We start from the raw sequence: 22432 nt of genomic DNA, 5'->3' as shown, positions 1-22432 counted from the left end.
TGCTGTTTTTGTGGGAATGTTAAATATAGTACGAAAGGATATATTGAGTAAGTATTATCCTTCCCTAACTCAAGCTAGTAAGTGATGGAGCAGAGCACGTTCCGCTCAATATAGCTGGAAACTAGTTTGCAGATCCGTTTGAATCTTTTAGTTAATATTATTCCTGGTGTCCCCTTTGATCTTAGAAGAATAAAGACACAAGAGTCTGTCTGAGTAAAGTAACAAAAAGTTTACTCACATTTCAGTTAGCGATTTGATCCCGAAAAGGCAGGCTTTCCTAAATAGTTACGAAAAGAAACTCTTGAGTGAATCTCATATGGAGACTGAATTCGTGTGTTGCTGGCTGAGATCCAGCAGATATAAAAATTACATTTGGAGTGCAAAATGGCTGCAGGAGAGCAACATGGCAGCAAAAGACAGCAAGACAACAGCAGTGTCAAGACCAACTAAACTGGGAAAATGGCTGGAATCAGCCAGAGCCACGCCATCTCCCAAGTCACATGCAGGGAGAATAGAATAGAATAGAATAGAATAGAATAGAATAGAATAGAATAGAATAGAATAGAATAGAATCAAATTCATTATTTATACCCTGCCCATCTGGCTGGGTTCCCCCAGCCACTCTGGACGGCATCCAACAAAGAATTAAAATACAGTAGTCTGTTAAACATTAAAAACTTCCCTAAACAGGGCTGTCTTCAGATGTCTTCTAAAAATCTGGTAGTTGTTTTTCTCTTTGACATCTGGTGGGAGGGTGTTCCACAGGGCGGGTGCCACTACCGAGAAGGCCCTCTGCCTGGTTCCCTGTACCTTGGCTTCTCGCAGTGAGGGAACTGCCAGAAGGCCCTCGGCGCTGGACCTCAGCGTCTGGGCAGAACGATGGGGATGGAGATGCTCCTTCAGGTATACTGGACCGAGGATGTTTAGGGCTTTAAAGGTCAGCACCAACATTTTAATTGTGCTCGGAAACGTACTGGGAGCCAATGTAGGTCTCGGCGGCCGCTCCCAGTCACCGGTCTAGCTTCCGCATTCTGAAGCTCCAGACCAGTGGAACAGGAAGTTACACCAACTGGATTTCCCCTCTAGGGTAGCAGGGAATGTTGCATTTGAAGAAGAGAAGAAGAGTAGTTTGGATTTGATATCCTGCTTTATCACTACCCTAAGGAGTCTCAAAGCGGCTCACATTCTCCTTTCCCTTCTTCCCCCACAACAAACACTCTGTGAGGTGAGTGGGGCTGAGAGACTTCAGAGAAGTGTGAGTAGCCCAAGGTCACCCAGCAGCTGCATGTGGAGGAGCGGGGAAGCGAACCCGGTTCCCCATATTACGAGACCACTACACCACACTGCAGACCACTTAACCACTACACCACACTGGCTCTCCACTACAGGGAGCTTCCTGGCCTCAGTGAGGACTTGCTCCTTGAATATATACACTCTTAACCACTACACCACACTGGCATCCATTTGACTGCACCAATGGATTACATCCCACCGTTTTTGGTTTGCGTAATGCTCCAGCAAGTTCCCAAGGAGTTGCGCTGGCTCTCTTGACATTTCCCTGGTGCCGACGTCAGTTCCCCTTTCATCTCGGCATGCCTCTAGGTTGAAGTCTCACAAGCAGATGGGGCTGCGAGGGGCCGGGCCTCGAAAGCCCCCGGATCTCATTCCGTGCGTGTCTTGCCTCGGGCGGGAGATCGCCGCCAAAGAGCGGCATTTCAATATCATCTTTTATTCTATTAAATCTGTAAAGGTTAGCTTTAAAAAGCAGCTCTTCGAGTTGCATATTAAGTATGCGCAATAACCCATTTCGCGAGGCTGGAGAGGCACACTCGACGCAGTTCCCGGCCCGGGTCCGTGGCATTAATTACGCGGCTTCTTTCTGGGAGTCAAGAGGTAGCTTGGAGTTAACCTTCAGGAAACAATAACCAGCGATCGGTGGGCATCTAGCACTAGACTAGAATTTATTGAGTTAGTCTGCAGAGCATCTCAAAAGAGCACAGACTTAAATTCAGACCTTCAAAGTATGCACAACATAGTTTCGTATTAGTAATAAAATGAAACGGAAATAAAATAGGGGAGATATACACATCTTAATGTGTAGATACTCTCAGAACTTGGAAGCTCCACAACTGTTGGGGGAAATAGATTTCAAATTTATTTGTTTTTCTGTGGCTGCCCTCCAGGTCACGTAACAGGTTATTTATAAGCAACTGAAAGCTCAGTTTTTATTGCACATTCCAGAACTCCTTGTTCTTTAGCAAGGGATCTAGGTAGCTTTCTCCAATATCAGAATAAAGCAGAAGTTCAAGAATATTGTGGGGGGGGGACCCCCCAAAACGGCTGCTCCAAAAAAATACCTTCAGCTCACTCTAAGCGCTGCTTTGCATCCCAAAAGGTAGGATACAAATTTAACAAGCATAAACAGGTATGCAGACAGTGAGCAACAGAACTATAAAAAGGGAAGACTTTGAATCGAAGAGACAAAATGCTCTCCATTTACCATATTTTTTGCTCTATAAGACTCACTTTTTCCCTCCTAAAAAGTAAGGGGAAATGTGTCTTATGGAGCAAATGCAGGCTGCGCAGCTATCCCAGAAGCCAGAACAACAAGAGGGATTGCTGCTTTCGCTGCACAGCGATCCCTCTTGCTGTTCTGGCTTCTGAGTTTCAGAATATTTTTTTTCTTGTTTTCCTCCTCCAAAAACTAGGTGCGTCTTGTGGTCTGGTGCGTCTTACGGAGCGAAAAATACAGTACATGGAGGAAACTCTGTAATCCAGCTTTCAATTCAGGGTAGATTTTGGATTGTCAAAACAGAAATCAACTAAATTCTAGTTTGCATATCATAGACTTAAAGAATTGAAGAGTTGGAAGGGACCCCAAGGGCTGTGCAGTCCACGCTCCCTGCCTCCAGCAATACAGGAATTTATTTGTTTGTTTGTTTGTCCAAAATATTTGTTTTTAAAAACAATAATGATATTTATTAAGTTTTCCATTTTAACAGTCCAATATAAACCACTGGCATGCTTTCGAACTGCTAGGTTGGCAGGAGCAGGGACCGAGCAACAGGAGCTCACCCCGTCGTGGGGATTCGAACCGCCAACCTTCTGATTGGCAAGCCGAAAAGGCTCAGTGGTTGAGACCACAGCGCCACCTACATCCCTATAAGGGATCTAGATAGCTACTCCCAATTTCAGAATAAAGCAGAAGTTCAATAATATAGTGGTGCTCCACAAAATATATTTCCAGCTCACTCTTAGCGCTGCTTTGCATAAAGTGCCTTTGCGCATGGCGACCTCTTTGTTGTCACGGTCGGGCTTCCAAACACGCCAGCGTCTCTCTGCACCTGCGGTTGACTTCTCCCATGCTGCTTCTGCCAGCCATCTCCACCCGGCCTCTGCTGGCCCCTGTGCTCCGATGTCTACCCATTGAACAAAACCTTTGGGGGGACCACAGGAGCTAGAATCATAGAATTGCCTTGCTGGGGGCAGTTTGGACCTGGGGGGGGGGTTCCTTCCAGCTCTGCAGTTCCATGATTCACCATGCATAATTCTGCATGCCTCTGTAAGTCTGTGTTAGACTTGGAACGAACTTTGCTCTGAAGTGGCTGGGCACCCTTTTGCGTTACGTTCTCTAGAGTTGAACTGCCATGGTTTTGTCAGTCTATGGGCGATAAGTGAGTTTATGTGTCCATGTCCACATCTGGACAGGTATGTCTCCCTCTCACGCCCAACAGCTGGAGGCTCACCCATCTCCTGTGGACACCCTTCTCGGCTGTGGCTCTGCCTGTCTTTTGGATCCACGGGGTTTACCAGAAGGAGAGACTGGGGGAAGGAAATTTGCGGATTAAAAATAGAAGCCACATTTTCCATTTGGCAAGTCGCAAACAACACTAAGTGCACATCATAAATTTTACCATTGTTGCTGGAACTGATGTTACCGTAAATCACATTAGTTGAAAACGCTTCGTGCAAAATGGGATTTGGGCAGATGCGGCAGCCAATAAGTTTCATCAGCGCAGCCGGTTTCCTGTTTGAATGGAGTGTGTTCTGTCCCCTTTCCTGATTCCTGTGAGAGAGGTAGCAGTGGTGGCTGATGGCGATGATGGAGTATTTATTTATTAATTCTTTTAAAACATTTATATGCCTCCTTTCTGAGTGGCACTGTTTCACATGTCAATTTCTTTGAGTATACAACAGCAATAATAATAATAATAAAGTCTTCCCGCACCCCATGCCAGGAAGCTCAAAACATATCGGTCATTTTGTATATTGGTTTAACAAGATGTGTAGATGATTTAATCACACACATATGGAGGCATTAAAATTCCCACTAAAGTGATTGTTTTGACAAGCCAGGCATTTCGATTTGCCAGACGGAATGAGCCCCCTTTCTGCCCCCTCCCCACTGTTTGGGGGGGGGTTCTCCTGACCCCCTTGAGGCAATTCGGGGGGGGGGATGCAGTGGGAAGAGAAGGAGGGAAGCCCCATTGCACAAGGCTTCCTCTGGCAAGACTCATTCTGCAAACCCTGCCCATGTTTCACCCAGAATAGTATTTTTAAAAACCCATTAGAAAATACCAGTGAAATCAACAGACCAAGCAGGTAGACATAACGAGAGTATCAAAATAGCTAGACATCACCTTGCCGACAGAGGTCCATATAGTTAAAGCTCTGGTTTTCCCAGTAGTGATGTATGGAAGTGAGAGCTGGACCATAAAGAAGGCTGATCGCCAGAGAATTGATGCTTTTGAATTCTGGTGCTGGAGGAGACTCTTGAGAGTCCCATGATAATAATAATAATAATAATAATAATAATAATAATAATAATAATAATAATAATAATTTATTATTTATACCCCGCCCATCTGGCTGGGTTTCCCCAGCCACTCTGGGCGGCTTCCAAAAGAATATTAAAATACTGTGATACATCAAACATTAAAAGCTTCCCTAAACAGGGCCACCTTCAGATGTCTTCTAAAAGTCTGGTAGTTGTTTATTGCTTTGACGTCTGGTGGGAGGGCGTTCCACAGGGCGGGCGCCACTACCGAGAAGGCCCTCTGCCTGGTTCCCTGTAACTTGGCTTCTCGCAGTGAGGGAACCGCCATGGACTGCAAGAAGATCAAACCTCTCCATCCTGAAGGAAATCAGCCCTGAGTGCTCACTGGAAGGACAGATTGTGAAGCTGAGGCTCCAATACTTTGGCCACCTCATGAGAAGAGAAGACTCCCTGATGTTGGGAAAGATTGAGGGCACAAGGAGAAGGGGACGACAGAGGACGAGATGGTTGGACAGTGTTCTCGAAGCTACCAGCATGAGTTTGACCAAACTGCGGGAGGCAGTGGAAGACAGGAGGGCCTGGCGTGCTCTGGTCCAGGGGGTCACAAAGAGTCGGACATGACTAAATGACTAAACAGCAACAATAAATTGGAGGGAGGGTGGGTGGGTTTTTTAGACAGCTGAGGTGAAGTGAAAGGACTCGCTTTCATTTACTAGTAATAGAAAGACGGGAAGTCTCTGGGGAGTATGTGGACAGTCTCCCCCAAATCCTAGACTCTTAGGAATCTGGAGTTGGAAGGGACCACGAAGATCATCTAATTCAACCCCCTGCAAGGCAGGAATCTTTTGCCCAGCGTGGAACTCGAACCCACAGCCCTGAGCAGTCGGTGGGTGGTTGCTATTCCCACTGTCAGAGGCAGCAGGCCTCTGGATCTTAGCTGCTGGAAATTGTAGGCGGGGAAAGAACACAGTTACACTCATGTCCTGCTTCTGGGCTTCCAGTAAGTACCGTATTTTTTGCTCTATCAGACTCACTTTTTCCCTCCTAAAAAGTAAGGGGAAATGTGTGTGCGTCTTACGGAGCGAATGCAGGCTGCGCAGCTATCCCAGAAGCCAGAACAGCAAGAGGGGTTGCTGTTTTCACTGCGCAGCGATCCCTCTTGCTGTTCTGGCTTCTGAGATTCAGAATTATTTTTTTTCTTGTTTTCCTCCTCCAAAAACTAGGTGCGTCTTGTGGTCTGGTGAGTCTTATAGAGCGAAAAATACAGTATTTGGTTGTTCCCTGTGAGAACAGGAGACTAGCCGTGCCTTTGGCCTGATCCAGGAGGGTTGTTTTTGGGCTGCTTGGGGGGGGGTATTTTTTCAGAAGGAGGGCGGTGGTGAGGCCTGGCGTGAACTGGGTGCGCACCCTCAAACGTGAAGCTTCCCATGGCAGGCCATTGCGAGACCCCCAGGCTGAGTGTAGCTGGGCAGGGCTCCCTGAATTCGGAAAGCTGGACAGCTGCTGATTACAGTGAAAAAAATATTGGAATACTCTAAATTATCGGTGCACCGAGGGGGCTCAGCAAGGTGACCCGTTGCCCAGGGAGCGCACTCTGTCTTACTGACGTCTTGCTGAGGCAGTAAAGAACTCAGCAGGGCTGAAAGCATTAATTGATAATTACGGCCAGCTCATTGATTGGAACTTGATCGATCAGGAAGATTGCAGGGTGGGAAAGGGGGCTTTTTACTCCTTAAGAATCATATCTGTCCCACCCCAGAGCCTCTAGGTGTAAGAGCTGCCTTCTCGCCCCATATTTGGTGAGTTTCCTCAGACTCCAGACTCCTGTTTAATTCCGGTGGGATTTCAAAAGTTGAGCAGGTGGAGGTGGAGTTTGTGCCAAGGTCTAGAGACTCTGGGGGGTGCAGATTTCGAAAACCATGCATTCTGTCTTTTAAATTATTTTTATGCCTAGATCTAGGTTTGGAAGGGACGTCTGTGGTTGTCTAGACCAGGGGTCAGCAACCTTTTTCTGCCGTGGGCCGGTCCACCATTCTTCAGACCATGTGGTGGGCCGGACTATATTTTTTGGGGGGGAAATGAACGAATTCCTGTACTCCACAAATAACCCAGAGATGCATTTTAAATAAAAGCAAAAAAAAAAAAATCCATCCAGTAGCACCTTAAAGACCAACTAAGTTAGTTCTTGGTATGCGCTTTCGTGTGCATGCACACTTCTTCAGATACACTGAAACAGAAGTAGCCAGACCCTTCTATATAGTGAGAAGGTGGGGAGGGGTATTACCGTATTTTTCGCTCTATAACACGCAGATTTTTTCTCCTAAAAAGGAAGGGGAAATGTCTGTGCGTGTTATGCAGCGAATGTGTGGTCCCTGGAGCCGAAAAATAAGGCAAAAATCAAACCGCGCTTCAGGGAGAAGGGAGCTCCGTGAGACAGGAAGTTGCTGCTTTCCTGCATTCTGCCTCAGGGTCTTACTGCCCACCCTCCTCTGTTTCGTTACTGTGTTTGCTCAAACGGAACAAAGAGCAGGGAAAGCCCCTCCCCTCCAGGCAAGCAGAGGGGAAAAGCAGACTGTCGCTCCTTCCTCTCTGTGCTCCGGTGCTGCTGAAAACATGCAGGTGGGAGAGAGAGAGAGAGAGAGAGAGAGAGAGAGAGAGAGAGAGAGCTGGCTGGCTTGGGTGGGTGCGTGGGGGAAACTTTTGCCTTCCTTTCCTCCCTCCCGTTATACCCCACTCCTGCATTCTTAGCCCTTCTGTGTTTTTCCTTCCCTCCCCACTTAAAATGTGGTTAAAAAGCATGGATCCACATGGATCCTAAGGATTTTTGCACTGGGTCACCCCAAATTCACCATCAGAGCACATAGCATGTCCATGGCTACAGCCTGCCCCCCAAAAATCATGCACCCACTGTTGCCTGGGGCTGCAATGGTGCAAAAATGTGGTTAAAAAGCATGGATCCACATGGATCTTTGCATTGGGTCACCCCCAAATTCACCACCAGAGAACATAGCATGTCCATGGCTGCAGCCTGCCCCCCCAAATCATGCACCCACTGTTGCCTGGGGCTGCAACGGTGCAAAAATGTGGTTAAAAAGCATGGATCCTCAGGATCTTTGCATTGGGTCACCCCCAAATTCACCACCAGAGAACATAGCATGTCCATGGCTACAGCCTGCCCCCCCCCCAAATCACGCACCCACTGTTGTCTGGGGCTGCAATGGTGCAAAAACGTGGTTACAAAGCATGGATCCACATGGATCCTCAGGATCTTTGCATTGGGTCAGCCCAAATTCACCATCAGATCACATGTCTGTGGCCACAGCATGAAGCACAAAAATGATACATCCACTGTTTCGTTCAGAATATTTTTTCCCTTGTTTTCCTCCTCTAAAAACGATGTGCGTGTTATGGTCAGGTGCGTGTTATAGAGCGAAAAATACGGTACTCAGAAGGGTGGTGGGAATGGGAGATTGGCAGATAGCTGAGATGATCCTGTTGACGACTCTTAACAACTGTAAATGAAAGTGAGTCCTTTACAGTTGTTAAAAGCTCATACCAAGAAAGCTCATACCAAGAACTAACTTAGTTGGTCTTTAAGATGCTACTGGAAGGAATTTTTTTATTTTGACTATGGCAGACCAACACGGCTACCTATCTGTAAATAAAAGCAGACATTCTGTTCATGTAAAAAGACCAGGCAGGCCCCACAAATAACCCAGAGTTGCATTTTAAATCAAAGCATACATTCTACTCATGTAAAAACACACTGATTCCCAGACCGTCCGTGGGCTGGATTGAGAAGGCGATTGGGCCACATCCGGCCCCCAGGCCTTAGTTTGTCTACCCATGGTCTAGACCAGCGGTTCTCAACCTGTGGGTCCCCAGATGTTGTTGGACTACAACTCCCATCACCCCTGAGCTCTGGCCTTGCTAGCTAGGGGTGATGGGAGTTGTAGTCCAACAACATCTGGGGACCCGCAGGTTGGGAAAGGCTGGTCTAGACCAAGCAGGGTTCCCCGCCCCCTTGCAAAGCGTCCTTTCCCTACCCGCCAACTTTCTGTTTGGCCTGCCACCGATTTCCACACTCTGGAGTTTCTGGAGACGGCAGCGAGCAGAGTGGCTGGTTCTGACCCCCCCCCTCCATTGGAAATTCAGGAGCGAATCTGTAGGAATAAGGACGCCGCAATTAAGGCAACCTGCTCTCGTATTCAAGTGCGTATCTCAGAAGGTACATCAAATAATTGAAAGAACTTCCTGCTCTCTAATTAGTCAGATTGAATTAATTTGGCATAATAGCATTCTTCGCGTAACTCGCGGGTTGGCTTCCGATGGAAGGGGGCCTTTCTGATTAAGCTGTTTATGCGCTGCTTAAGATTTAGGCGGAGGGGGATTCTGTTGGACTGACGGCACCTCTTAGGATCTCTGAGTTTTTTTGGGGGGGGTCATGTGAACAGAGAGGCACCTTCTCTTTTAACCCCTTTGGTCTCGACTCCCAGCTACTGCTGCTTCTTCTCGTTTTGAATCCGTGGGGAATCCAGGCAGGGAGGTTTGGGGCTACAGCACACCCCAGCTCCAAACTCATAACAGTGTGTTTGGAGTCAGTTTCACCTGGCAGGTACGCCGTGCTCTGGAAGATGGAAGGACGTTGTCTCCCTGTGAACTTCCTTATAGAATTAGAATCTCCCATTATTATTATTATTATTATTATTATTATTATTATTATTATTATTATCATTATCATTATTTTCCCCAGCCACCCTGGGTGGCTTCCAGCAAAATATTAAAATACAATAATTCATCAGATATTAAAAGCTTACCCAAACAGGGCTGCCTTCAGATGTCTTCTAAAAGTCAGATAATTATTATTTCCTTGACATCTGATGGGAGGGCGTTCCACAGGGCGGGCACCACCACCGAGAAGGCCCTCTGCCTGGTTCCCTGTAACCTCACTTCTCGCAGGGAGGGAACCGCCAGAAGGCCCTCGGAGCTGGGCCTCAGTGTCCAGGCTGGACGATGGGGGTGGAGATGCTCCTTCAGGTATATTGGGCCGTTTAGGACTTTCAAGGTCAACACCAACACTTTGCATTGTGCTCGGAAATGTACTGGGAGCCAATGTAGGTCTTTCAACACTGGTGTTATGTGGTCTCGGCGGCCGCTCCCAGTCACCAGCCTAGCTGCCGCATTCTGCATTAAAATGGTACCTCGGGTTACAGATGCTTCAGGCTACAGACGCTTCAGGTTACAGACTCCGTTAACCCAGAAATAGTACCTCGGGTTAAGAACTTTGCTTCAGGATGAGAACAGAAATCGGGCTCCGGTGGCGCGGCAGCAGCAAGAGGCCCCATTAGCTAAAGTGGTGCTTCAGGTTAAGAACAGTTTCGGGTTAAGAACGGACCTCCAGAACGAATTAAGTTCTTAACCTTAGCTACCACTGTAATTGCAGTTTCTGAGTCACCTTCAAAGGTAGTCCCAGGTAGAGCGCATTGCAATAGTCCAAGCGGGAGATAACCAGAGCATGCACCACTCTGGCAGTCCAGAATAATGCCGTGTTTGGCTGCCCATGTGTTTAGGGTTGTCTTTCTTGTCCTCCTTACAGCCTGTCCCGAGAATTATGGTCCAGTCTGCCAGCGTTGATGCCACCGCAGCAAAAGTGAAGCAGGTAAGCCCTTTGCCAGGTTCTTGCTACATCCTGCTCCTGCACCTGTGACCTGGGTAGCCCCTGGCGGAGATCTCACCTTTGCCACAGGCTCACTCAGTGGTCCTCAAAAGCTGCTGACCTCTCGCCCCGCAAAGTCCTTCCACACATATTCTGTGGGTGACCAGGCTGACACAACCCTGTGTTTGCTGGAGGCAACGTCTGCTCTTGTCTTCATATTCCTCTGGGTTAGCAGAAGCATCTTCCTGGTCCTCTTGGAAAGGCTGCTCGCCTCCAGTGCCCGATTTACGTATAAGCTAAACAAGCTCTAGCTTAGGGCCCCGCTCTCTTGGGGGCCCCAAAAAAAATTAAAGGAAAAAAACAACCTGGATGTACATTTCCAAAATATTAGATAAAAAACAAATAAAATAAAACCTACATACAGCAACAGTGTTTTGTGTTGTGTCGGCTCCTGTGATGTAAGTCATGGACCCCGCCTGCTCCCTAAAATATCCCTGGTTTGCTCATTTCTATATTTCATGTTTCTAGAGACTAGATTATGAGTCTTTGTAAATTGTGTTTCTAAAGGAACTTTCGTTATTGCCAAATGCCAATGTTTTTGCATTATTAAGTTTGTTACGAATGAAAAATCATTTTAAGTTAGAGCTTAATCATTATTTCACTATTAATATACTTCTTCTTAATGGTATTTCACTATTAATATATTTCTTCTTAATTGTATTTCACTATTAATATACTTCTTTTTAATTGCATTTCACTATTAATATGCTTCTTTTTAATTGCATTTCAGTTCAACAATCACTTTGATAAAATACATATTTTGTAATGTGCAAATGGCTTTAGATATGCATTAAAGGTAAAGGTAAAGGGGCCCCTGACCATTAGGTCCAGTCGTGGCCGACTCTGGGGTTGCAGCGCTCATCTCGCTTTACTGGCTGAGGGAGCCGGCGTACAGCTTCCGGGTCATGTGGCCAGCATGACCAAGCCGCTTCTGGCGAACCAGAGCAGCGCACGGAAACGCCTTTTACCTTTCCGCCAGAGCGGTACCTATTTATCTACTTACACTTTGACAAGCTTTAAAACTGCTAGGTTGGCAGGAGCTGGGACCGAGCAACAGGAGCTCACCCCGTCGTGGGGATTGGAACCGCCGACCTTCTGATCGGCAAGTCCTAGGCTCAGTGGTTTAACCCACAGCGCCACCCGCGTCCCTTCTAGATATGCATCAGGTCCATCAATTACCATATAGCATATATTCAACACAAAAAACAGCGACAATTTGTTGTTGGCAAAGGACAGCTGGACATATAAAGGGCCCCATTACCTTCAGTAGCTTAGGGCCTCATGAAACCGAAATTCGGCCCTCCTTGCCTCCCGTGTGATGGGGCGTCTTAGAATGCTGCAATGCCCCCCAAATGACACGGGGACAACATAGAATCATGGACTAGAATTGTAGAGTCAAGATGCTGGAATGAAGTCATATGGCTTTAGCAGAAATGTTATAAAGAATTAAGTAAAAATAGACTGTTAATGGGCCAAAGGGGAAAAAATAAGGTTAGATTGCGATAAGATAAATTATAGGACAAAAACTGAGGAAGATGGAAAGGATTTGCTGAAATAGCTAACTGAATTAGAATACAAAAAAGGGAGGTGTGAGGAGGTCGTCGAAACAAGTAAATGAAAGACAAGATATGGAAATATTGGATGTGTTTTTAATTGTTTCTGTTTTTGTTTTTATTTTGTTAAGATAAGCAGTGTTTTTTGTTTTTTATGTATTGTATTGTTTTGCTTTGTTTAACTCTTTTCTTCTCTTTGTAATTTTTAAACTCTTAATAAATATTACTTTAAAAAAAATAGAATTGTAAAGTCGAAAGGGACCCCAAGGGTCATCCAGTGCAACCTACTACAATGCAGGGATCGAACCCACAACCATAAGATAAAGAGTCTCACGCTCTACGGACTGGGCTATCTTTCCAAGGCCCTTGCTTGAGCCCTCCCGATACTTACCTCCCCGTTCCCTGCAAAAGAGGGGGTTGTGGAGTGTAAAGTCATCTTAACAGGGAAACAGCTTGGCAGGAGCGATTGATTCTTCGGGGTTTGTCAATGCTGTTGCCAAGATATATATATCACCAGGATGGGCTGTTAATCTTAGCAGGTGCTGTTAACTCTGTACCTTGCAAGTTTGTCCTGCCGCAGTTAACGCATTTGCGAAGGGCTCTGAGTTTGGAGTGCGGGACTCTGCACATCCTGGCACCTGGCTTGCGCACGAGTGATTTATCCCTCCAGCGAATTTAGCCAAATAACTAAGAGAGACTTATAGATCTGGCTTGTTTCCCCCCGTTCACATAAATCGCCCTTTTCAAACAGCAGGTGCCCGTTCCCGTAATATAAATAATATTTCGGTAAATAATAAGGGGCATATTTATTGTGCTCCATACATTTGTATATTAATCCTACCAGGCCTTTCTGGAAGAAATTGGCTATTTGCAAAACTGGCTGCTAATGCACTGGGAGTTCAGATAATCCGCAATCTCACCGGCTTGTGTTGCTAACTCTCTGTGAATCATTTGGGCCCTGGCTTCTGTAATGGGTGCATGCCTGAGCATTTTGAATTATGAAATGTAAGAGGATGCTGTGCAGATTTGTGGCCTGTTCTGAACGTCTAAATCTTAGAGAGTGTGTGTGTGTTTGTATGTATGTGTGTGTTAAGAACAGGTCTCAAGGTTTTTGAAAAATGTTTTGGGCCTCCTGCTGACAGTCCGCAACTCTTTGGAGCGCATCTGGAGCTTTAAGAAATGGTTGTGGACACCGCAAAAATACCCATTTCACAGAAGTTGGCAGTGCTCAGAACCACCCCCCTCGAATGAAAAGCACACAACAAACCTCTGCCCTCCTCAAAAAGAAATAAAAAACACTGTAAGATAATAAAAGCAGCCAAAAGAAAGAAAGCACCCCCGCTCCCAGCTCTCAGTTTTTAAAATTAAAAAATTGGCAGAGGAATTTTGATGGACCATCAGGAGTGATGTCTGAAGTTGCTACCCTGGAGAAGGCAGCTTCAGATGCTGTGGGAAATGCAGATAAGCCATTGCTCCCTCGAGGCCAGGGATTGAGAAATGTTTGGCCAAGACGGGCATCTCACACTTCTTTTTCGCTCTATGAACTCATCCCTGGTGCCGCCTAACCTTATAAAAAGAATTGCTCGGAATAGCCTTTTGCAAGACCCACTAGGGGAAATGATAACACAATACAATTCGAAACGGCAACAATTACTTATCAAAGAACCCCCCAAAAGCCTTAGATGACCTTTTTCTCTCTTCAAAAGAACCAGAGGTTTTCTTTCAGGTGGTAGGAGTGTGTCTATGTGCCCAAGCCCTATTGAAAATGCATCTCCCCCAACCCCAGGTATCGCCCAGACCTGCTTTTCAGCTGCCACACCCTGTTTAGGAGCTTCCCAGAAGGAGCCAGGGGGAAGAGGAGACCAGGCTTAGATCCTACATGGCAAAGCCTCCCTCTTAGGCCTGCCTTTTCCCTCTGCTTCTCTATTGTTGTCGTTTAGTCGTGTCCAACTCTTGACCAAAGCACGCCAGGCACTCCTGTCTTCCACTGCCTCCCGCAGTTTGGTCAAACTCATGCTGGTAGCTTCGAGAACACTGTCCCACCATCTCGTCCTCTGTCGTCCCCTTCTCCTTGTGCCCTCCATCTTTCCCAACATCAGAGTCTTTTCCAGAGAGTCTTCTCTTCTCATGAGGAGGCCAAAGTCTTGGAGCCTCAGCTTCAGGATCTGTCCTTGCAGTGAGCACTCAGGGCTGATTTCCTTCAGAATGCGGAGGTTTGATCTTCTTGCAGTCCATGGGACACTCAAGAGTCTCCTCCAGCACCAGAATTCAAAAGCATCCATTCTTCAGCGATCAGCCTTCTTTATGGTCCAGCTCTCACTTCCATACATCACTACTGGGACAACCATAGCTTTAACTATACGAACCTTTGTTGGCAAGGTGATGTCTCTGCTTTTTAAGATGCTGCCTAGGTTTGTCATTGCTTTTCTCCCAAGAAGCAGGCGTCTTTTAATTTCGTGACTGCTGTCACCATCTGCAGTGATCATGGAGCCCAAGAAAGTAAAATCTCTCACTGCCTCCATTTCTTCCCCATCTATTTGCCAGGAGGTGATGGGCCCAGTGGCCATGATCTTCGTTTTTTTGATGTTGAGCTTCAGACCATATTTTGCGCTCTCCTCTTTCACCCTCATTAAAAGGTTCTTTCATTCCTCCTCTTCTTAGCTCCTGCCAAATAACACTAAAAATACTGCCAGCAAGCCAGCCGCAGGTGCTTTCATGTTTCCTTCCCCCCCGAAATAATTTTTACACATACACATTTGGAAATTCCTCCAAATCTCTGGACTTCCCACCTTCCCCTCTGTGAGTCCTATTATTAAACCTTTTCTACTGCATCTTTTTCAATAATCCATATTTTATATAAATCCATTATCTCCATAGCACTTGCCACATTACGAGTGTCATGGCACACCTGCTAATGTTTCCATCTGCTTACAATGGTCTCCAAGATAAATTATACATTTCCCCCATTCTTTGTTAAAGTTTTGGTCTTCTTGGTTCCTGATCTTCCCAGTCAGTTTTGCCATTTTGGCAGAGTCGCAACAGTTTAATGTGCCATTCCTCTCTGGTAGGGACTTTATCTTCTTTCCATCTCTGGGCTGATAGCATCCGTGCAGCTGTTGTTGCATACATAAAAGTCTTTTCTGCTCCTTTGGAATAACGGTACCTGCAATTCCCAATAGAAAAGCTATGGTTTTTTAATATAAAAGTTATTTAAAACATTTTTTTGATTCATTATACATCACAGGCACGTCAAACTCCCAAGAGACTACGATCCACTCCCAGTATAAAGAAACTGTCAGTGATCTACCCATTTTCATTGCCAAGAGTTGAGGAGTATTTTTAAGATTGACCCACAATTGTTGAGCTTTTTTGGGGGGAGGGTGTCCAGAGTTGTTGAGCTTTGGGGGGGTGTCGACCTAGAGCACCCCTGCAATCAACGGTAGATTGCGATTGACCTGTTGGACATGCTGTCGCGAATTCTCCGCGGTGCTTTAGCAGAAATGCTCAGAGTTCCAGGTTCTTCAGTGCAGTATATTTATTGTGAGCTATGTATATAAATAAGGGACGTGGGTGGCGCTGTGGGTTAAACCCCAGAGCCTAGGACTTGCCGAATAGAAGGATGGCGGATCAAATCCCTGTGATGGGGTGAGCTCCCGTTGCTCAGTCCCTGCTCCTGCCAACCTAGCAGTTCGAAAGCATGTCAAAGTGCAAGTAGATAAATAGGTACCACTCTGGTGGGAAGGTAAATGGCATTTCCGTGTGCTGCTCTGGTTCGCCAGAAGCGGCTCAGTCCTGCTGGCCACATGACCCGGAAGCTGTTCGCCGACTCCCTTGGCCGATAAAGCGAAATGAGCACCACAACCCCAGAGTCGGTCACGGCTGGACCTAATGGTCAGGGGTCCCTTTACCTTTTTATATATATAAATATCTACAGGCTATAATACACGAGCACTTCATATAGTCAAACAGCGTACCTGGTTGCACCTTAAGGCAAATGGGAAGGCCTTCCTATCTCTTATCTCTCTCTGACCACACTCTTCTACACCACACACTTACTGCTGGACAGGTTTCCCTTTTAAACCGATGACAGCACATTACTGCTGATTCTTTCTGATCCAGCACTCCAGAGAAAGTATTGCAGGCTGATTGCATCAGCTAGCAAACTCAAGCCTGCAGACTTACTATCTCACACAGCATTCTGTGACTCCCGACACATGCCTGATATATAATTTTTTATTACCTTCTCGGTGCTTTGCTGTTTCCTAAACAGGTTGTAATTCTGGCCTCCGTTTGTGCTCTAGGTCTCCCAAGGGGAAGGCACCAAGGAGCCCTTTGAGGTGGCCGCGCAGTTGACGGAGCCTGACCAGACCCCCGAAAGGACCCCCAAAGTGCCTCCACAGCCGCCCATGGCCGACATTCAGGCGCAGGATTCCCAGGACGGCCCGCCCAGCCCCCTGAGCGAGGCGTCCAGTGGCTATTTCTCCCACAGCGTTTCCACGGCCACCCTTTCCGAGGCGCTCGCACCAGGGAATGACACCCAGCTCCCGGCTGGCGGGCAGACGCCCGCCATTAGCGACGTGACGCAGCCAGCTCCGGCCGCCCAGACTGGGGCCGCTGTGGATGTGCTGGTGAAACCGTGTCTCGCTTCCTCTCCCGAGCCTTGCATCCCTCCTCTAGCGAGAGATGACCCGGTCACCCCCGGCCTTAACAAAATGGACCAGGCAAAAACTAAGGTTGGCGGAGACCGAGGGCACCACGACGGCACCTCGAAGCCAAAGCCCGTGGCCTCTTCCGCAGTTCCGACCGAGGACAGCCCTCCTTCTTCCTCCCCGTCAAAGAACGACTCGCAGGCGACACAGCGGTCTGGCGCTCCCTCAGCTCGGAGCCCCCCTTTGGCAACCAAATCTCTCCCTGACGCAGGACTTTCCAGGTCTCCGGTTCTGGCCGAGCCATCGCCTCAGCCCGGCGTCGCGAGCTCCCCGTTCAAAATCCAGAGAGTCCGGACGTCGGAGCTGAGGTCTTTCTCCAGCATGCTGGGAGGAGAGCCAGCGGGGTTCTCGAGTTCCGAGGAGGCGGGAGAGGAGAGAGAGGGGCGGAGCCCGCAAAGTCCCGCCCAGAACAACGGCACAGCGGCCAGCACCTCCGAGGAGAAGCCGGACACCACGTCCGACTCGGAAGAAACCAACGAGGTCCCGGACTGGCTGAAAGAGGGCGAATACGTGACCGTCGGTACGAATAAGACCGGGACCGTGAGATACGTCGGGCCGACCGACTTCCAGGAGGGCACCTGGGTGGGAGTTGAGTTGGACATGCCGTCAGGTAAGCGTGGCTGGGGAGGTGATGGGGTGTTTTGCAGGTGGTGGCCGGTCTAGGGCAGGAGCCGCTTCCTCAGGACGGAGGAAGCCTCCATATCAACGAGATGGAGAGAACTAACTCTGAAACTCACCTACAGGTGGTACCTAACACCAAGGAAACTAGCGCTAATACGCCCAGGAACCTCACCAAAATGCTGGAGAGCGTTCACCTCCACAGGCACATACCTCCACATGTGGGGGGAATGCCCCAAAATCCAACTGTTTTGGACAACAGCCATACAAGAAATATGTAAAATAATTAAGCAAGTATTAGAAATCACCCCAGAACTGGCCCTACTAAACATATTCCAAGACAATAATGCCCACTCATACCACAAAGAACTCATAACCCACCTACTTTCAGCAGCCAGAAACACCATAAGCAGACACTGGAGGGACCTGTCAGGAGTAAGCATGGACCAATGGTACCAGATAGTATGGGAAACAGCCTTACTAGAAAAATTGACCAATAAATTGAAACTGACATGGGGACAAATAGAAGAAGATACCTTCACCCCATTATGGCTCCCCTTTATCGCATACATAGCCCAACAAGACAACGACAAGAATCCACCAACAGCATAAGAATCAATATGGCTAACCTGATTGAAAAACACACACCCCACCCCCCCACTCACACATGAAAATAAAGTTCAACACAGCCAATCACAAACAAGCAACCACATCCTAGGCCACCCACAATTTCTCTCACCACCAAAGGAACACAAGCGAATAGCAAAGAGAACCTGCACAAACGACGCTGACACAAAAAGCCACACATACATTAAGCAAAATAGAAATGTCGCCTCCCGACTACACCCCCCATGGCCCCCTCCACCTCTTCTCCGCTTTTTTCTTCCTAATGTCTCAACAAATGAAACTGACCTATGGAAAATGTAACTTGAAAAAAGAGACATTGGGGGGGAAACAAAATGGGGGAAGCCTTGGCACAGATTTGCTGCGGAAAGCGAGAGAGGCATCTGCGGAAGAAATGGCCTTAGCGGGTTCAAGCACGGAGGCTCACGCCAAGTTCCCAGTTGGCAGAATACAATCAGATTTGCATTGGTCAGGCTTTGTCCGGTAATTTATTTATTTAGGCAGTGGAACCTTTTGAACGTAATCTGTTCTGGAAGACCGTTCGACTTCCGAAGCATTCAAAAACCAAGGATCAATGGGCGGCCGGCAAAATCTATTGGGAAAATGGAGAAACGGGCTTCGTTCAACTTCCGAAGTGCATTCGAAAACGGAAGCAATGACTTCCGGGTTTTCGGCGTTTGGGTTCCGAATCGTTCAGCTTCCGAAATGCTCGAAAACCGAGGTTCCGCTGTATAAAATTTGTGTGTTGCAGAACTTGCCCACCCTTAGCGTGATCTCTGAATCCTTATCCTCTATTAGCAATTTTAAACGTTGAGGTTCAGACCCACTTGGAATTTTCCTTCCAGTAGCACCTTAGAGACCAACTAAGTTTGTTCTTGGCATGAGCTTTCGTGTGCATGCACACTTCTTCAGATACACTGAAACAGAAGTCACCAGACCCTTATATATAGCGAGAGGGTGGGGAGGGGTATTACTCAGAAGGGTGGTGGGAGATGGGTGATAGGCTGATAGGTGTGGTAAACCTGTTGACGACTGTTAACGACTGCAATTGGTCTTACAGGAAAAAGCAAGGGGTGAGATGGCCAAAAATAGCTTTATCATGTATAATGAGATGAGAATCCAATGACTCTATTCAGACCAGGTCTCTCCATGGTTTTAAGTTTGGTAATAAGTTGCAATTCAGCAACTTCTCTTTCCAGTCTGTTTCTGAAATTCTTTTGTAATATGACAGCTACTTTGAGATCTTGTGTAGAATGTCCTGGGAGATTGAAGTGTTCTCCTACTGGTTTCTCTGTCTTGTGATTCCTGATGTCAGTTTTATGTCCATTTATCCTTTGGCATGGGACGCGGGTGGCGCTGTGGGTAAAAGCCTCAGCGCCTAGGGCTTGCCGATCGAAAGGTCGGCGGTTCGAATCCCCGCGGCGGGGTGCGCTCCCGCTGCTCGGTCCCAGCGCCTGCCAACCTAGCAGTTCGAAAGCACCCCCGGGTGCAAGTAGATAAATAGGTACCGCTTACCAGCGGGAAGGTAAACGGCGTTCCGTGTGCTGCGCTGGCTCGCCAGATGCAGCTTTGTCACGCTGGCCACGTGACCCGGAAGTGTCTCCGGACAGCGCTGGCCCCCGGCCATTAGAGTGAGATGGGCGCACAAACCCCAGAGTCTGTCAAGACTGGCCCGTTCGGGCAGGGGTACCTTTACCTTTATCCTTTGGCATAGAGGGACACGGGTGGTGCTGTTGGTTAAACTACAGAGCCTAGGGCTTGCCGGTCAGAAGGTCAGCAGTTCGAATCCCCGCGACGGGGTGAGCTCCCGTCGCTCGGTCCCTGCTCCTCCAACCTAGCAGTTCGAAAGCATGTCAAAGTGCAAGTAGATAAATAGGTACCGCTCCGGCGGGAAGGTAAACGGTGTTTCTGTGCGCTGCTCTGGTTCACCAGAAGCGGCTTAGTCATGCTGGGCACATGACCCAGAAGCTGTACGCCGGCTCCCTCAGCCAATAAAGCCACAACCCCAGAGTCGGCCACGACTGGACCTAATGGTCAGGGGTCCCTTTACCTTTATCCTTTGGCGTAGGGTTTCGCCTGTTTGTCCAATATAGAAAATATAGAGTGGATAATAAATTATACATTTTGGACAAAAGTTTCTCTTTGTGAAACCTCTTCTTTTCTCTCCACCCCCCAGGCAAGAACGACGGTTCGATCGGAGGGCGGCAATACTTCAAGTGCAATCCAGGCTACGGGCTCCTCGTGAAGCCCAGTCGGGTCAAGAAAGCCACGGGTCCGGCCAGGCGCCGGAGCGCCGGGACGAGACTGCAGGGCGGGGGCAACCCCGAACAGCGCAAGAGCGGCAGCTTCTCGGGCTCGGCCTCCAACCTTGCTTCCCTGACCGCCTTGGCCAAAGCGGAAAAGACCCCCAGGAACCCAGAGAACCGGAAGTCGTGGGCCAACTGAGCGGCCGGACACTGCCTTGCGAGAAACTGACACTTCCTGGAGAGCGGCCTTACTTTGCACAACTAAAGAAAGCCAGTGGGGGCAGTTGCAGGGCCCGGGGGTGGGGGCGTTCGTTCTTTCCTTGGGTCGTTGGTTGACTTCTTGCCATGAAGGGGTATCGGCATGTTGCTCCTGATGCAAACGGCGACCCTTTTCTATCCCTCTCTTCACCCCCTGCCAGGTGATGTTAAAAAAAAAAAAGCCATCTGCCATCGTGACTTCACAGATTTCCAGCCCTCCTGCAAGAGGCAATGTTCACGGAGCCTCTTTTTTAAGGAAATGTGCTGTTGTTCAGGGCCTCACCCTTAAACCACGGGAGAGAGAAGAAGAAGAGACTTGTGTGTCCTGGCGGATGGCGGCTTCAGAGAAACAGTGCCTGGCTTGAGTATTTCTCTCTGGTCTTTTCGTCCCTCTTGCCGGCATCGCTGGGAAGGTATCGCCCCCGCTGCACTGGGACGAGGCTTTTTTGGGGCTGGCCAGTTGGGTGGTGGGTTGTCCCGTCCCCCCCAAAGAAAATGCCTGAATCTTTAAAAGCAAAGACACCTTGCAGCTAGCTGATGACACTGCTCTAGTGCTTTTTCTATTTAAAGGAGAAAAAGAGACTTTTCTCCGAGACCCTGCTTGGGTTTTTAGAATTTATTATTTCGGCATGCCCTCTGGTGCTACTGTATTTATGAAACCAGTTCCCTGTACGGTTGGTTGAAAGTTTGGTCTCTGGGGGGCTTCCTCCTTTGCGGCGTTGACGTTTAATCAGTGTATAAAGCAGATTCCCACCCCCCCTCTCCCCCACCCCCCAAAAAATTCTATGGTATTTATTTCTTATTTATTGCTAAAAGAATGATAGCAGCACAGCCCTTGCGATTTGCAATCAGCCCGCCGCCCGCCAGCTTGCACCAACCTCTTTGCACTGCTCCACGCAGGTTTCCCTCAACTGCTCTCCTTCCCGTCGAAGAATTAAAACGTCTCTCCAGATTTTAAGCTGGCAATCGGACTGAGGTGTGTAGTTTCTGCGGCTGCGTTGAGCCCAGAACAGAACCGCTTTGTGGCTCGCTCAGCTCAATGCAACCCCCCGAGCCACAGATGGAGGCTGGGAAAATTTCACAGATTCCCAGTGGCCTAGAAACCCCCCCCCCAAAGAAAACCTCTTTTGAGCTGAAGGCACAGAGGAGGTTGTAGAGTCCTGCAAGGGTCCCGTGACTGTTGAGCTGCCTTAGTCGGCCACCGCGAGTGCCCTTGCCTGTCTTATGCTTCCCCACTGAAAGGGGAAGGACACGAGCAATGGCCTGCTAAAACTTGGAGCTGATTTCCTGTTGCCTCGTGCATTCGCAGGGGGTCCCCCTCACCCCCCCATTCTGCAAGAGCATCTCCCGCAAGCATGCACGGCGGTAATCTTGCGAGTGGACCTTGCTCCTCGTCGATCCTTCATTTCTGCCTTGAACCCCTTCCAAAATTTCTGGGATTTCCCGTGGGCAAACGCCGTTGCACTCTGGCTCTCTCGCTGTCTTTCGGCTTGCCGAAGGAGAGTTCGAGAGCCTCAGCCCAGCTGTGGGTGCATGTGAGTTGGTGACTTTTTCTCGCGCAGCCTCCCCGTTCTTCCTCTCTCCTTCCCATGCGCTTGCGCAGCCAAGTTGTGCCTTAATCATCCAGCCGGAAGGAAAAAGCCCTTGCGGAAGGATGTGCGGACGATTTGGAAGGAAAGGCAGAGTGCTTTGCAAGCAGGTTCAGTCGGCAGCATTATCCCCTGCGACAGATGCCCTTCCTGACACCCTGGAGAGATGCTGCCAGCCAGTGTAGACAATACTGAATCTGATGGACCAACAGCCTGACTTGGCAGAAAGTGGGTTCCTGTATCTCCTTTGCAGGAGATGCCCCTGCCGACTGGACTCTCATTTGGCCCTGGAACGAGCGCAAATGTGATCATAGAATCATAGAGTTAGAAGAGACCACAAGG

At 48.3% G+C, this 22432-nt stretch overlaps 1 protein-coding gene across 1 annotated transcript in view; it reads left to right on the top strand.

Moving 5' to 3' along the window:
* Nucleotides 1–20987, top strand: part of KIF13B (kinesin family member 13B) — a 207893-nt gene extending 186906 nt beyond the window's left edge. The window contains exons 39-41 of the mRNA XM_082216297.1: nucleotides 10374–10436; nucleotides 16348–17365; nucleotides 20174–20987. Of these exons, the coding sequence (XP_082072423.1) occupies nucleotides 10374–10436; nucleotides 16348–17365; nucleotides 20174–20442 (1350 nt within the window). The 3' untranslated portion in view covers nucleotides 20443–20987. The remainder of the gene's footprint in view (nucleotides 1–10373; nucleotides 10437–16347; nucleotides 17366–20173) is intronic.
* Nucleotides 20988–22432: the final 1445 nt, after the last annotated feature.

The sequence above is a fragment of the Podarcis vaucheri genome (genome assembly GCF_965113315.1).
Source record: "Podarcis vaucheri genome assembly, chromosome: 3".
NCBI classification, from domain to species: Eukaryota; Metazoa; Chordata; class Lepidosauria; order Squamata; family Lacertidae; genus Podarcis; species Podarcis vaucheri.
The sequence above is the reverse complement of the archived record's forward strand: the minus strand, read 5'-3'. Positions and strand labels throughout refer to the sequence as shown.